The sequence below is a fragment of the Hyperolius riggenbachi genome, chromosome 3 (genome assembly GCF_040937935.1).
Source record: "Hyperolius riggenbachi isolate aHypRig1 chromosome 3, aHypRig1.pri, whole genome shotgun sequence".
In the NCBI taxonomy this organism is placed as follows: domain Eukaryota; kingdom Metazoa; phylum Chordata; class Amphibia; order Anura; family Hyperoliidae; genus Hyperolius; species Hyperolius riggenbachi.
The window spans coordinates 239,592,066-239,608,641 of record NC_090648.1 but is presented as its reverse complement, the minus strand read 5'-3'; the positions used below and the strand labels follow the sequence as shown (position 1 = coordinate 239,608,641).

The window sequence follows — 16,576 nt, the reverse complement described above, 5'->3', positions numbered from 1 at the left end:
ACCCCCCCCCCCTGCAAAATCTACGACCAACTTGGTCGTAGATTTTGCTGCTCTTGAGGCAGGGCTAACGGCTGCAGCCCTGCCTCTCAGCGCCGTCTATCAGCGGCGCATCGCCGCCTCTCCCCCGCCCCTCTCAGTGAAGGAAGACTGAGAGGGGCGGGGGAGAGGCAGAGATACGCGCTGACAGACGCGCGTGAGGCAGGGCTGCGGCGGTTAGCCCTGCCTCTATGCGGAAGAGATCCCCTGCTGCACGGAGGGGATTTGTAAGGTAAGGGACCCCCGTTTAGCATCGCGATAGCGGCGGTATAGCAGGGGGCACACATGCCCCTGCTGAATATGAGCTCTGAAGCGAGATTTATTCTCGCTTCAGACTCTCTTTAAGTAGCCATGGTCCCCTAGACATTAGAATTAAGTAGCCATGTGCCTCAAAATTTAAAGCAGAACTGTGATGTCATTAAAAAAAGAAATGAAATAAACATACCTCCTTAATTCTTTAGATGCCACCACCTCATCCTGCTATGTTTCACCGCTTCCTGCCACTTGATACTGTTTTAAAAAATAAATTTAGTTTTTAATCTGTGCCCAAGATGGCCGCGACCCGGAAGTACTTCCAGGTCATCGCGGCGTGTCTGCGTGGGCGCCTCCACAGCTCTCTCTCCACTGCCTATGCTGACACACAGGGAGCGCGCACGAAGGGTCACAGTGACGTGAGAGCAAGGAGAAAGAAAGCTACAGGGTGGAAGGGCTGTCAATAACCTGCTTCAGCCAAGGATTCAACTAGCAGGATGAAAACTAATAACGGCACTGCACTGAGACAGCGGCTGGTATAACAGGGTAATTAATCTACCATACGGTGTGTATCCATTAACCATACGGTACGTATCCATAGGGACCTATCTATTATTTTGCTTTACTTTAAAAAAAAAAAAAGGGGGCTAGTGTTCCTTTAACCAGTCACATTATTCTAGATAAAAGAATAAAGTCACATGCCTCCAGATAAAATAATCAAGTATCATCAAGTAGTCACGTGCTACCAAATAAAAATATTACGTTGTCACACACCTCCAGATAAAATAATGAAATAGCCAGGTTCTTAAAGGACTTACGAGGCCAAAATGGCTAAAAAAGCCAAGTACCTGCAAGATGTTTAAATGCACGGAGGACGCGGTCCGCGCCCTCTGTGCAGCTCCGCCGGGTCCTCTTCCTGAGATCGCCCCCCCCATGCCGATCGCGACCCCACAGGCCGGGTCGGGCTCTCGTGCCGCTCCCAATATGGCCGCTTCCTCTGGCCGCGGCTGCGCAGTCCGCCTGGCCGCGAGTGCGGCTGCGCAGCTCTAGGGCCAACCCCTCCGATCCACGCTACAGTGCGTGGTTCGGGGGGTTGGCCCTAGAGCTGCGCAGCTGCACTCGCGGCCAGGCGGACTGCGCAGCCGCGGCCAGAGGAAGCGGCCATATTGGGAGCGGCACGAGAGCCCGACCCGGCCTGTGGGGTCACGATCGGCACGGGGGGCGATCTCAGGAAGGGGACCCGGCGGAGCTGCACGGAGGGCGCGGACCGCGTCCTCCGTGCATTTAAACATCTTGCAGGTACTTGGCTTTTTTAGCCATTTTGGCCTCGTAAGTCCTTTAACAATATACTAAATAAATAGCCAGGTGCGTCAAGATAAAATAATAAAGTAGCCAAGTCCGTCCTGTATACATACATTAAGTAGCCATGTTCTCCAGATAACAGCATTAAGTAGCCATGTGCCCATGCAGTGGCTTGCAAAAGTATTCGGCCCCCTTGAAGTTTACCCCTTTTTGTCACATTACTGCCACAAACATAAATCAATGTTAATGGAATTCCACATGAAAGACCAACACAAAGTGGTGTACACGTGAGAAGTGGAACAAAAATCATACATGATTCCAAACATTTTTTACAAATCAATAACTGCAAAGTGGGATGTGCATAATTATTCAGCCCCCTTTGGTCTTGAATTTTGGGAGCAACAACACCATGAAGTCCAAAGAACACACCAGACAGGTCAGGGATAAAGTTATTGAGAAATTTAAAGCAGGCTTAGGCTACAAAAAGATTCCCAAAGCCTTGAACATCTCATGCAGCACTGTTCAAGCGATCATTCAGAAATGGAAGGAGTATGGCACAACTATAAACCTACCAAGACAAGACCGTCCATCTAAACTCACAGGCCGAACAAGGAGAGCGCTGATCAGAAATGCAGTCAAGAGGCCCATGGTGACTCTGGACGATCTGCAGAGATCTACAGCTCAGGTGGGGGAATCTGTCCACAGGACAATTATTAGTCATGCACTGCACAAAATTGGCCTTTATGGAAGAGTGGCAAGAAGAAAGCCATTGTTAACAGAAAAGCATAAGAAGTCCTGTTTGCAGTTTGCCACAAGCCATGTGGGGGACACAGCAACCACGTGGAAGAAGGTGCTCTGGTCAGATGAGACCAAAACTGAACTTTTTGGCCAAAATGCAGAACACTATGTGTGGCGGAAAACTAACACTGCACATCACTCTGAACACACCATCCCCACTGTCAAATATGGTTGGGGCAGTATCATGTTCTGGGAGTGCTTCTCTTCTGCAGGGACAGGGAAGCTGGTCAGAGTTGATGGGAAGATGGATGGAGCCAAATACAGGGCAATCTTGGAAGAAAACCTCTTGGAGTCTGCAAAAGACTTGAGACTGGGGCGGAGGTTCACCTTCCAGCAGGACAATGACCCTAAACATAAAGCCAGGGCAACAATGGAATGGTTTAAAACAAAACATATCTATGTGTTAGAATGGCCCAGCAAAGTCCAGATCTAAATCCAATCGAGAATCTGTGACAAGATCTGAAAACTGCTGTTCACAAACACTGTCCATCTAATCTGACTGAGCTGGAGCTGTTTTGCAAAGAAGAATGGGCAAGGATTTCAGTCTCTAGATGATGTGCAAAGCTGGTAGAGACATACCCTAAAAGACTGGCAGCTGTAATTGCAGCAAAAGGAGGTTCTAAAAAGTATTGACTCAGGGGGCTGAATAATTACGCACACCCCACTTTGCAGTTATTTGTAAAAAATGTTTGGAATCGTGTATGATTTTCGTTCCACTTCTCACGTGTACACCACTTTGTATTGCTCTTTCACGTGGCATTCAAATAAAATGGTTTCATGCTTATGGCAGTAATGTGACAAAATGTGGAAAACTTCAAGGGGGCCGAATACTTTTGAAAGCCACTGTATATATCAGTATTAGGTAGCGACATGTGCCTCTAGATATTAAGTAGGTATAGCCATACCCCAATTAGCAGTAAGTAGTCCTATAAACACAAACACAGAACATTTATATCGCGCTTTTCTCCTGACGGACTCAAAGCGCCAGAGCAGCAGCCACTGGGACGCGCTCTATAGGCAGTGGCAGTGTTAGGGAGACTTGCCTAAGGTCTCCTACTGAATAGGTGCTGGCTTACTGAACAGGCAGAGCCGAGATTCGAACCCTGGTCTCCTATGTCAGAGGCAGAGCCCTTAACCATTACACTATCCAGTCACTACTGGACTACTATAAGTCCCCCACCCCCCAAAAGTTCTAAGTAGGACTGGTTCTATAGCATCTATTCTAGGTGATGGCTGGGAGGGAGGTGCTGAGTGCAAGCTGGGGTCAGTAGGAGTCCTGGCTTAGGTGCTGAGCCAGGCTGGGTGCTAGGTGCTGAGGCTGGCTGGGTTGGTGCTAGGAGCTGGCTGGGTGAGTGCTGAGCCTGGCTGGTTGCTGGGTTCTGGGTGGGTGCTAGCTGGGAGATGAATGCTGACTGGGTGCTGAGCCTGGCTGGGGGCTGCAGCTGAGTGGAGGCTAAGCCTGGCTGGGGATGCGGCTGAGTGGGGGGCTAAGGCTCGCTGGGGCTGCAGCTGAGTGGGGGCTGAGGCTGGCTAGGGCCTGCGGCTGAGTAGGGGCTGCAGCCGAGTAGGGGTTGAGGATGGCTGGGGATTGAAGCTGAGTGGGGGCTGCGGCTGAGTGGGGGCTAAGGCTGGCTGGGAGCTAGGGATGGCTGAGGGCTGTGGCTGGCTGGGAGCTTCAGCTGAGTGGTGGCTGCAGGTGGGAGGGGCCTAAGGCTGGCAGGAGGCTAAATAAACATCACAGACCTCAGATCAGTGCAAGTAGAGCAGTCCATGTGCCATAGCTCCCTCCTGTTTGCCAAGCCACCCCTCTGCCACCTCTGCGTCTATCGTCGCCTGTCAGACCTCAGATCAGCAGCGACAGGAAAGACACACTACCTGGTGCGCTGGAGAGATACACTAAGCGCCTGGTTCACTGGAATGCGGAAGTAACGGTTATTAGTCACTTCCGCATATTGGAGTGCACCAGGCGCGTAGAGTATGCGCCTACTCTCTTCTGTCACTGCTGATCTGAGGTCTGACAGGCGATGAAGAGGCAGCGGTGGTGGAGCTTTCCAACCAGGAAGGTGCATTGGTGGAAGTATGGGGGCAGGCGCACCTATGGCATGAGCCACATCGGTACCCATCTAGTGAAGCCTCAGGTTGCTCACAGTATAGGCACCCCAGTATAAGTTAGCCACAGGCAAGTACAGTTGTCCACAGTATAGGTAGCCAGCAGGGGCGTAGCAATAGAGGTTGCAGAGGTAGCGACCGCATCGGGGCCCTTGGGCCAGAGGGGCCCCGAAGTGTCCTCCCTCAACTACAGTATTCGTTCTCTATTGGTCCTGTGCTCATAATAATCACTTCTATAGATACTTTGAATAGTGGTAATCATTAACAAACTGCTCCCCATTCCCTTCTTGCATTGCTGACACTGTGGTTGCCATTGGCAGGTTTGGGTGCGCGGTATCAATTGTTATGTATAGAGTGCTTGGGGGGGCATTGTAAAACTGGCCCACAGCTCCATAGCTACACCACTGGTAGCCAGGAATAGTTGCCCCCAGTACCCAGTATAGGTTAGCCAGGTAGGTGCCCCCAGTAGGTAGACAGCCTTTTTCCACCCTTCCCGACCGCTGTAGTGAAAAATTTTGCTACCCATCATATTTTGCAACTTGCACAGTGTATGACTGTGTAGGCGTGGCTCCTCTCTGTTAACACGCCTGTAATTTTTTGCAACCACAGATCCCATTGAGCTAGAAGTGGGATTGTTCCCTCCAGGGGGGGTTATTAGGTGAGCAAGAGGGGGATTGTTCCCTCGGGGGGGTTATTAGTTGAGCAAGAGGGGGGGGGGGATTGTTCCCTCGGGGGGGTTAGTAGTTGAGGAAGAGGGGGGATTGTTCCCTCCAGGGGGGGGGGGGTTATTAGTTGAGCAAGAGGGGGGATTGTTCCCTCCAGGGGGGGTTATTAGTTGAGCAAGAGGGGGGATTGTTCCCTAGGGGGGAGGGTTATTAGTTGAGCAAGAGGGGGGATTGTTCCCTCCAGGGGGGGTTATTAGTTGGGCAAGAGGGGGGATTGTTCCCTCCAGGGGGGGTTATTAGTTGAGCAAGAGGGGAGGGTTCTGTGTGAGAATAGGGTTTGGTTGGGTTGCATTTTCTGATACAGATAGGTTAAAGTCAATGGTTAGGTTGCACTTTCTGATAGCTATACCTATAAATAAGTGCAACCAGTTGCAAAATCTGATAAAGTTGCAAAAATGTCACCACACCGCCACTCATTTACCTTCTGAGTTGGCGGCCGCCTCTTCCATCATGGTCTCCCTCGCTAGACCTCAGATCAGTGGTAACCCACAGTGGGCTCTATTCATAAAACCTTACCGCAAGTTTTCCCGCTCAAAACAGCGGATTTTCCCGTCCATTTAGCAAAGTGGGCATTCATAAAAGCTGTTCCCGCATGAAAATCTACAATCCCCCAGCAGAGCGAGAAATTTCCGCCTTCTCCAGTGTTTTTCTAGATTTATCTAGAAAAAAGTAACAAAATGGCCATTCATAAAGATTAGAGGAAGCGGTATGTGGACGGGAAATACCGCTTCCTCTGATTTTGCGGATTACATACAAGTGAATGGGACAGACCTCCCAGAGAGAGCAGTGCACGGAGGGACTCTGCCGGCTGAAGTGTTTCCGCATGCCTTCCGACAGCTTACCGCCAGCTTTCAGCGGGAGATCTCCGCTCTTACATCGCAGCTTTCAAGATTTTTTTGAATGACCACCCAGAAGTGTAAAATACCGCTGCGGTATTTTCCCTCCAGGAGTTTTTTCGCCACATCTTTTTTATGAATAGAGCCCTGTGAAGAGAGATAAGCAGCCGCTCTTCTCCCCTCTTTGCAGCGCTGCACAGGTACCACTGATGTATAGCAGCGAGGGGGACCACCAGGAAGGAACTGACAGGGAGGAGGAGCCACTGAATCCTAGGGCGGGATGTCGCCTGACGCAAGACGCCGCCTGCGTCGCAGTGTCATAGACGCACCGCCCCTGCCAGCCTGTTACAGAAGGGAAGCCGGATGGGCTGACTTTTGGGGGTTGCGAGTCTTTGGAGCACCGGGTCTCATCATCAACATGTATCCCGCTGTGGCCGTGACTCTGGTGTTCTTTGGTTGCTGCAGCAATGTGGTGTTTTTAGAACTATTAGCCAGGTGAGACGAGCAGGGGAGTCCTGTGTGCTCATTCATTAGTTTCTCTGTATGCAGTGTATGTGGCAGGCAGTGGAACATGGTGCTGATGTACAACGGCTACTACCAGTCTAGAATCTGCAATTACCGCTGTTATAGAATGAATATGTAATTGGTGGGTAACAACGTTACAGTGTTTACTTATAACCTGCTGCATAAAGTGTTGTTTGTATTCTAGCATCCTATTTCCAGCAATTTTACAGCATTCCAATGGACAGACTGCTCGCAGAACTGCAAATGCGTTTCACTCATTCATTCTAGAGCTAAAAATCTTTAAATACAAATCTGGTGTAACATTTTACATTACCTTGGAATTATATGCAACTTAATGACCATCACTAATGTCAACCATGCTTAAAGAAATATTTAAGTCTGAAAAAATGATTTTTAACGTACCCGTTGGCGCTTTATAAATACGTAAATAAATAAAACTTACCTGGGGCCAGAGCAGGGACAAGGTCCTCCAGCACCCAAGGCTGAGACACCAAAGTGCGCCCCTGCATCCCTTCCACCCCAGCCTTCACACACTGATTGCTATTAGACTAAGAGGGCCACAGGGCCCACAATCTCCCCAACACCTTAATATCTAGTTATCTGGCTTGCAGTCACTGCTACGTATCACCTTTTCTTATTTCTTTCTGCTTCACACACAATTAGGAATGACAGCTGAATGAATTGTGCGCCCCCTCCTACACTGCGCCCTGAGGCTGGAGCCTCTCCAGCCTATGCCTCGGCCCGGACCTGCCTTGGGCTTCTTGCAGCCCCCTGGCAGTGTTCTGTGCCCGTGACATCCTTCTGATTCCCTCTGCCAGCAGCGGTGACCCTCGCAAAGCTGGCTGCACACTAATCGTGTGGCTGGGAGAGTTCTGTGCATGCGCAGTACATGTAAATCACTACTGCGCATGCATAGAGCGTCCGAGACCGTGCATGCGCAGTAGCCAGCCACGAGCTAGCTTTGCGGGGGTTGCAGCTGCTGGACAGAGGGCATCGGGAAGACATGGGGACAGGATGACTCCAGGGGACTGCAAGAAGCTCACAGTAAGTTAAGGCGATTGTCTTGTTAAAGAGAACCCGAGGTGTGTTTAAAGAATGTTATCTGCATACAGAGGCTGGATCTGCCTATACAGCCCAGCCTCTGTTGCTATCCCAAACCCCCCTAAGGTCCCCCTGCACTCTGCAATCCCTCATAAATCACAGCCATGCTGTGAGGCTGTGTTTACATCTGTAGTGTCAGTCTCAGCTGCTCCCCCGCCTCCTGCATAGCTCCGGTCCCTGCCCCCATCCCTTCCCTCCAATCAGTAGGGAGGAAAATGATGCAGGCGGGGACTGGAGTTCTGCAGGAGGCGGGGAGAGCAGCAGACTGACACTATAGAGATAAACACAGCCAGCTCTGACAAGCTGTTTGTCAGCAGCGTGGCTGTGATTTATGAGGGATTGCAGAGTGCAGGGGGACCTTAGGGGGGTTTGGGATAGCAACAGAGGCTGGGCTGTATAGGCAGATCCAGCCTCTGTATGCAGATAATATTCTTCAAACCCACCTTGGGTTCTCTTTAACTGTATAATGTCAATTGTAAATTGTCATTGTTTCCTTGTGTGAAGGAGAGTAGTTTAAAACTGCGCTAGTCTACTTTAAGCCCAATCTACTCGGTACGATTCTTTGTACGATTCGATTAAATACGACATCGGGATTCGATTCGATTCAGTTCGATTTGCAATTGCAAAACAATAGCAAATCGAATTGAATCGAATCCTGATCGGACATGTCGGATTTAATCGAATCGTAATCAAATCGTACAAAGAATCGTATCGTGTAGATTGGGCTTTAGGGGACCCAGCAGAAAACCTGATGGGGAAATTCAGCTAACTTGATTGGGTGGACAGCACCCTCCCAAACTTTTAAAGAACAGGAGTAAGAAGAAAATGAAGGCTGCCATATTTATTTCCTTTTAAATAATACCAGTTGCCTGACAGCCCTGCCAATCTATTTGGCTGCAGTAGTGTCTGATAACACCAGAAACAAGCATGCATCTAATCCAGTCAGATCTAACAAAAATAATATCAGAAACACCTGATCTGCTGCATGTTTGTTTAAGGTCTATGACTAAAACTATTATACGAGGTAGAAGATCAGCAGGAGAGCCAGGCAACTGGCATTGGAAATTAATATGGCACCCTTCATATCCCTCTCAATCCAGTTGTCCTTTAAGTTTCAGATGGGTCCTGTTGGGTCCCCTAAAGTAGACTAGCGCCTTTAAGACTTCCCCACTTACAAAGTTTATGCTTGATCATTTTGCCCCAGCCAGGACATGATGGTGACAAGGGGATAGCAAAAACAAACCTGATGTAGGGAAGGGGAAAAAGTTAGATACTCACCTCAGTAGTTCCTTGTAGAGCCCACCAAGCCTGAGTCACACTTCATCTTCTGGCCGTGCTCCCAGATGTAGACCAGCACATCCGGACTGGACATGCGCATGTCCAAATAGAACAAAGCTGCTCATGCATGCTTTTTTCGTCTGTGGAGGTGTGCTTCATTCTACTAAGCATGTGCGGACCTTACTCTTGCCAAGTCTGCATGCGCTCGTCCCTGGCCATAAGACAAATAGGTTTAGAGGAACCCTGTGCTGGAATGGATGCAATGAGACAAATGGGTATAGAGGAACCCTGCGCTGGAATGGATGCCATGAGACAAATAGGTTTAGAGGAACCCTGTGCTGGAATGGATGCCATGAGACAAATAGGTATAGAGGAATCCTGCGCTGGAATGGATGCCATGAGACAAATGGGTATAGAGGAACCCTGCGCTGGAATGGATGCCATGAGACAAATAGGTATAGAGGAATCCTGCGCTGGAATGGATGCTATGAGACAAATGGGTATAGAGGAACCCTGCGCTGGAAAGTATGCTATAAGACAAACAGATATAGAGGAACCCTGTGCTGGAATGGATGGTATGAGACAAATGGATATAGAGGAACCCTGCGCTGGAATGGATGCCATGAGACAAATGGGTATAGAGGAACCCTGCGCTGGAATGGATGCCATGAGACAAATGGGTATAGAGGAACCCTGCGCTGGAATGGATGCTATGAGACAAATGGGTATAGAGGAACCCTGTGCTGGAATGGATGCCATGAGACAAATGGGTATAGAGGAATCCTGCGCTGGAATGGATGCAATGAGACAAATGGGTATAGAGGAACCCTGTGCTGGAATGGATGCCATGAGACAAATGGGTATAGAGGAACCCTGCGCTGGAATGGATGCCATGAGACAAATGGGTATAGAGGAACCCTGCGCTGGAATGGATGCTATGAGACAAATGGGTATAGAGGAACCCTGTGCTGGAATGGATGCCATGAGACAAATGGGTATAGAGGAACCCTGCGCTGGAATGGATGCCATGAGACAAATGGGTATAGAGGAATCCTGCGCTGGAATGGATGCCATGAGACAAATGGGTATAGAGGAACCCTGCGCTGGAATGGATGCCATGAGACAAATAGGTATAGAGGAATCCTGCGCTGGAATGGATGCCATGAGACAAATGGGTATAGAGGAACCCTACGCTGGAATGGATGCCATGAGACAAATGGGTATAGAGGAACCCTGCGCTGGAATGGATGCTATGAGACAAATAGGTATAGAGGAATCCTGCGCTGGAATGGATGCCATGAGACAAATGGGTATAGAGGAACCCTGCGCTGGAATGGATGCTATGAGACAAATGGGTATAGAGGAACCCTGCGCTGAAATGGATGCCATGAGACAAATAGGTATAGAGGAATCCTGCGCTGGAATGGATGCTATGAGACAAATGGGTATAGAGGAACCCTGCGCTGGAATGGATGCCATGAGACAAATGGGTATAGAGGAACCCTACGCTGGAATGGATGCCATGAGACAAATGGGTATAGAGGAACCCTGCGCTGGAATGGATGCCATGAGACAAATAGGTATAGAGGAATCCTGCGCTGGAATGGATGCCATGAGACAAATGGGTATAGAGGAACCCTGCGCTGGAATGGATGCTATGAGACAAATGGGTATAGAGGAACCCTGCGCTGGAATGGATGCCATGAGACAAATGGGTATAGAGGAACCCTGCGCTGGAGTGGATGCCATGAGACAAATAGGTATAGAGGAATCCTGCGCTGGAATGGATGCTATGAGACAAATGGGTATAGAGGAACCCTGCGCTGGAAAGTATGCTATAAGACAAACAGATATAGAGGAACCCTGTGCTGGAATGGATGCTATGAGACAAACAGATATAGAGGAACCCTGCACTTGAATGGTGGGCTCTTGGAGACTCCAGGAAGCCTCTCAATCATGCAGAGGCTTACCACTACTGAGGTAGGTAATTTTTTTTTCTATAAGGGCCCTTGTGTTGCAATGCGATGATATTGTCCGTTGTGATGCAATGCATCGGGCTTAAAGAGAATCTGTACTCTAACATTTTTACAGCAAAAAGCATACCATTCTATTCATTATGTTCTCCTGGGCCCCTCTGTGCTGGTTCTGCCACTCTCTGCTGCAATCCTGGCTTGTAATTAACAGTTTTAGGCAGTGTTTACAAACAAACTAACCAGCTTGTGATAGGCTCACATAAGCAGAGTGTGTGAGTCATACAGAGGGTGTGTATCGCTCCTATCCAATCACAAGCAGCCCTGCACATTCCACACATTCAAGCCTTAGCGCGACAGAGCAGACAGAAGGAAACAGATTAGATCATATAACAGAGATAACACAGCCACTGTGCAATTAGGAAAGGCTGCAGTAAGCCAGAGCACATTAGAACAGGCAAAGGAACTTATAGGATAGAAGAACTAAGGCTGAACATTTTGTTACAGAGTCTCTTTAAAGTGAACCTTAAGTCTGAAAAAAAAATGATCAGTTCCCATCGCCGTGTCCCTCCGATCTTCCTGTCCCCGCTGGCGGCCACTTCCGGTTTCGCCGTCACCAGCCGTCAGGCTGGCAACGCGAGTGATTCTTCGCGTTCCCAGCCACAATATTGCCCCCTATGCTGCTATTACGGCAAGGAAGGCCGCAATAGCAGCATAGGGGGCGATATTGTGGCTGGGAACGCGAAGTATCACTCGCGTTCCCAGCCTGACGGCGGTTGACGGCGAAACCGGTAGTGGCCGCCGGTGGGGACAAGAAGATCGGAGGGACATGGCGAGTGCACCGATCAGCTGCAGGGGGCTGAGGAAAGCCCCAGGTGAGTAAAACTCATATTTGTTTTCAGACTTAAGGTTCACTTTAAAGGACAACTGTAGTGAGAGGTATATGGATGCTGCCATGTTTATTTCCTTTTAACCAATACCAGTTGCCTGACAGCCCTGCTGGTTTAATTGGCTGCAGTAGTGACTGAATAACACCAGAAACCAGCATACAGATAATATTGTCAGATCTGACAATGTCAGAAACACTTGATCTGCTGCATGCTTGTTCAGGGTCTATGGCTAAAAGTATTAGAGGCAGAGGATTCAGCAAGACAGACAGGCATATTTAAATTAAATAAATATGGCAGCCTCCATATTCCTCTTGCTACAGTTGTCCTTTGATGTGAGAGGGCCATAATTAATTTCAGGTGTTCTTTTAAACGTCACAGAATGTTAGACATTCTCTCAAAACAGGTTGGATAGGTTCCTAGTCTTTACTTAACATGGTTCTGTGCTATTTATCTTCTTCAAAGTGTTAATATAAATGTAGATTTGTATCATAAAGAAAAAGTCCTAGTTACAACAAACCTGTACCTAAGGCAGTGCAGTGGTGAACGCCTTAAGATGACATTCCACGGGCCAGTAGGAAATTTCAAAGCAAATGCAAGAGGTTATTTATGGAAAAAAAGCCCAGATACTTACCTCAGTGGAAGGAAGCCTCTGGAACCTCAAGAGTCTTCTTCCATCTCCTTCTGATTCACTAGACCAGCACTGGAATCCCCAAAGCTCGCAGCCGCACTCCCATATGTAAATGAGTGTGGCTGCACTGCACAGTAGCAGGAGACGCCGCTCAGGGTTGGCGGAAAAAGCAGAGCCAGGCTCCATGATATTATGCAGACACAAGCCACCTGCCCGGTGTGGCCAAGCTCAAATCCTTCTCAATGGGCTTTTGGGGGTCCCAGTGCTGGAACGATGAGTAGGAGGATCCAGAGGCTTTCCTCTACTTTGGTAAGTATCCATTTGGGCACTTTAATTGGTGAACTTCATTGACAGAAGTTGTAGAATAACTCTGAATTTAGGCACTAACTGTCATTTATAGGTAGGCTTGCCTATCTGTGTTCTGTGAGTGAATTCCTGCCTTTTTAAAAGGCACTTTAGGTTAGATTCACATTACGCTGGATGCAAAGCGGTGTGTTCACAGCATATCCTGAGTGGATACGCTGTGCCACATCACTGCGTTCGTCGAAATGTCACCACTGTTGGGCATCTGGCTTGCTGCTGTCACTGCTATCATTCGAGTCTTCTGCACTGCTAACACCACTGCTGGGCTTAGGGACAAGCGCCGTTAAGCTCAGAGCCTTGGCAGAAACATAGAGCTACCATTGGATAGGACAGTGGGAATCATACCTAATAACAGGATTCTCATTGGTCCATCATTTAGTGAACTAATGAAAATCCTCCTTGGTACTAGGGAGGATTCCCATTGGTCATTTGCAATCAAATTATAGCCCTATGCTTCTGCTGTTACTCTGATACCAGTGCTTACCCCCGAGCCCAGCAGTGGTCAGTGCGCATGGAGGACTTGAATGGCTGCCAAAGTCACAGAAGACAGGTGAGTAGATCTGAAATGGAGGGGGAAACAGCCTGTACAATGAGAAAGGACACTGGCCTCAATTCACTAAGCTTATCTCCTGTCTTTAATAACTCTTCTAGAGTTGTTACCATGGTGATAAGGCATGTAGTATTCAGGAAACCTTTTACCTCAGGCAAGCCTAAAGTTAACTCTTCTGTCTTTAAGTTAAGGGCTGGTTCACATGGGCGTTTTTGTGGCGTTTAAGCGGCGTTTCAGATGCGGCGTTTTTTGGGATCTACCGCCGTCCCCATTCAAGTGAATGGGAGCGTTTAGAGCTGGCTTTTGCAGGCTTTCATAAAAGCCTGGCGGTAGATCCCAGCGTTGTGTCTAGTCTCGAAAGCAACATGTTGCTTTCAGAGGCGGTAAACGCCAGGAAACAATAGCAGAGACCAGAACTGCTAGCCTTCAACGCTTCCCAAAAGCCTTCAAAAGCTTGCTTTTAAACGCTGGCGTTTGAACGCGGCGCCAAGCGAAAGCTCAGCAGACACCCGTGTGAACCAGCCCTAACTCTCCAATCCTTAAAATAACTCCAGAGTTAAAGACAGGCTGTTAATTAACTGTGTGTGAAATTACCTACAGAGGAGGTAACTTAAAGGGAACCTTAACTGAACGGGGGGTAAAGAGTTTTACTTACCTGGGGCTATTACCAGCCCCCTGCAGCAGTCCTGTGCCCTCGGCGCCGCTCTGGAATCCTCTGGTCCCCCGCTGTCACTTAGTTTCGTTTTTGACGACTCACCAGTCGCCGGCCGCCATGCGTATTATTGGACACATTCACCAATGCAATTAGCGCTATTGCGGACCGCAACGAGTACAAAAATACGCGTTGCCGCATATCTACGCGTTGCGGTCCGCAATAGCGCTAATTGCATTGGTGAATGCGTCCAATATTACGCATGGTGGCCGGCGACTGGTGAGTCGTCAAAAACGAAACTAAGTGACAGCGGGGGACCAGAGGATTCCAGAGCGGCGCCGAGGGCACAGGACTGCTGCAGGGGGCTGGTAGTAGCCCCAGGTAAGTAAAACTCTTAACCCCCCGTTCAGTTAAGGTTCCCTTTAAGGAATGAAGAGGTAAGATAACTCCATCACTGTGTGGAGTTAAGTTTTCTCTTGCCTTATCTCCAGCATGATCTTAGTGAATTGAGGCCAATGTCCGTTCCCATAGGCTTACACTGATTCTGTGAGCTTCTGCAGCATATACGGGCTCCAAAAAAACCTTGATGGGCGTAATTGTGCATTCCGTTCTGCTCCGTTGAATGTGGCAAGTGTAAAACAGATGCTATGCTTGATATAAGATTTGTTTACACATGTGCTTCCGCCCTGTTGGATTGTAGCATTTTTGGGCCTAGTGTTAACGGGTGAGACATTTCAGCACACGCTCGGCAGCTCTGCTACAAAATCGCCATATTTCAGGTGCCAGCAATAGCCAGCCCCCAAATTTGGTGCAGAAGAAATTATTAATTAGTAGAGGTATATGTTTTTTTTTTTTTTTTTTTTTTTTTTTTTTTTATTCCCCTTAGATTACCTAGCACAGGGAGAGCTGTCTTTCGGCTTCTTCCTGCACCCAAAATGCACGTGGCCAGAACATATACAATACATACAGGATTGTAAGCCCCTCTAAGGCACAGTTAGTGACAAGGAAATATACTCTGTACAGCGCTGAGTAATATGTCGGCTCTATATAAATAAATGAGCCCTTACTGTATCAATTTATAATTTATTGTATTGTATCTACAATTTACTGTATTAATTTATAAATTATTTCATTTAGAAAAGTTCATTGAATGAAAATCAAGATACATTCAGTAGATGTGGGTGAAATATGTAAATTACAGAGCAAGAAAAGTTATTGTTAAGATACCCTCCAAAACATGACCAATAATAAACCGAGGAAAATAAAGTAAGGCCCGAGACACACTGCAGAGCGCTGTTTGATCAGCCAGCATTGCTTTTGCACAAAAAAACCCCGCTCTCATTGACTTGCTTTCAAACTGCGTCAATCGCCGCAATTACGATTTTTCGAACATCAATCACTACATTGTTGCTGCAATTTTTATGCAAGTCAATGGGAGTTTTTTTTTTTTTTTTTTACGCAAACGCAGCGCTGATGGATCAAAAAGTGCTGCATATTCTCCTGACAGTTTTGGGCTGCTGATAAGGCGTACGAGATGAATCGGCGCTGGGAGACTTGGGCGCAGGATACAGCCGGTATATGGCTGATCCTGCTGCCGGACAAGTACTGGCCGTGTAAAGTACTATTCCCCCTCCAGGCCGCCATGGATAGTGGGGAATAATGTAATTCGGCTTCCAGCTGTTTTAAAGTGTAATATAACCCAGCATTTCATCTTTGTTCTAAAACATTATGTACAGCATATTATATGCAACCAGCATTTTTTTTTATACTAGACCAGCATTTGAAGGGTTACACACAGAGCTTGAAAGTTCAGTGCAGTGAAATGCGGATGCATCTGAAGTTGTAGATAATGTTAACTCGTGTTTACTTAAATGTATCAAGTGAGGAATGTGACACATTCTCTGACTGTGAAGAAGCCGCTCTACACAGACAGAGAGTCAAAGCATGTCTGCCTTAATACATAATGAATAAAACAAGTTATTAATAAAATGCAAAGTTAGCTCACAAAGCAAAAAACTGTACTTTTGTGAACCTATAATTTCTAAATGAATAATAACTTATGCACAAATGCAAATATGATAACTGTATGGCATATAAAAAGTAGGAAAACATGTTTTTATTGAATATTATGTCAGGGTTTTAAACCGCTTTTAAATGTAACTTCAGCTCCATCTTCTGACGGCGTCGAAGTTGCACCCTGTGCGCTGCTATAACCATAATTCCTATTACGGCCTATGGTGGCGCCGGCTGCGCCCAAGTGTCCTGCGTTGGATTCTTAGTGTTCGGCTGATAAGCCCATGTGCTTCACAGCAGTACATTATAATTGTTGTGTCGTCATTTCCAGTGTCCTCGGTACTGGTATGTTATTTAGGACTCTAAAGGCTATGCTTGATCATAATATTTATTTATTTATTTTTTTACAGTCAAAGTGGTAGGACTGGTTGTGAATATAGAGTAAAGAGTAGAGGAGGCAATTATATTGTAGGTGGCAGTAGCAATTTTGACCTGTGGCTGGACATTGCAATGTTTCTTATAGATTATTGGCCACTGAGTGCGGTTAC

At 47.6% G+C, this 16,576-nt stretch overlaps 2 protein-coding genes across 12 annotated transcripts in view; one reads left to right on the top strand and one right to left on the bottom strand.

The window, feature by feature from the left end:
- Positions 1–6,274, bottom strand: part of LOC137561356 (protein phosphatase 1 regulatory subunit 7-like) — a 125,580-nt gene extending 119,306 nt beyond the window's left edge. For 4 of the 11 annotated variants that reach the window (XM_068272643.1, XM_068272653.1, XM_068272644.1 and 1 more), the window contains exons 1-2: positions 6,211–6,253; positions 5,644–5,716 (exon numbers count right to left, since the gene is read on the bottom strand). In XM_068272643.1, coding sequence (XP_068128744.1) covers positions 5,644–5,674 — 31 coding nt within the window. In that variant the 5' untranslated portion in view covers positions 5,675–5,716; positions 6,211–6,253. Of the gene's footprint in view, positions 1–481; positions 547–5,643; positions 5,856–5,993 lie in introns of those variants that run through there. The other 7 variants (XM_068272650.1, XM_068272646.1, XM_068272651.1 and 4 more) reach the window with 5 other exon arrangements.
- A 118-nt stretch (positions 6,275–6,392) lies between these two features.
- Positions 6,393–16,576, top strand: part of SLC35B4 (solute carrier family 35 member B4) — a 50,492-nt gene continuing 40,308 nt past the window's right edge. The window contains exon 1 of the mRNA XM_068276028.1: positions 6,393–6,553. Within this exon, the coding sequence (XP_068132129.1) occupies positions 6,477–6,553 (77 nt within the window). The 5' untranslated portion in view covers positions 6,393–6,476. The remainder of the gene's footprint in view (positions 6,554–16,576) is intronic.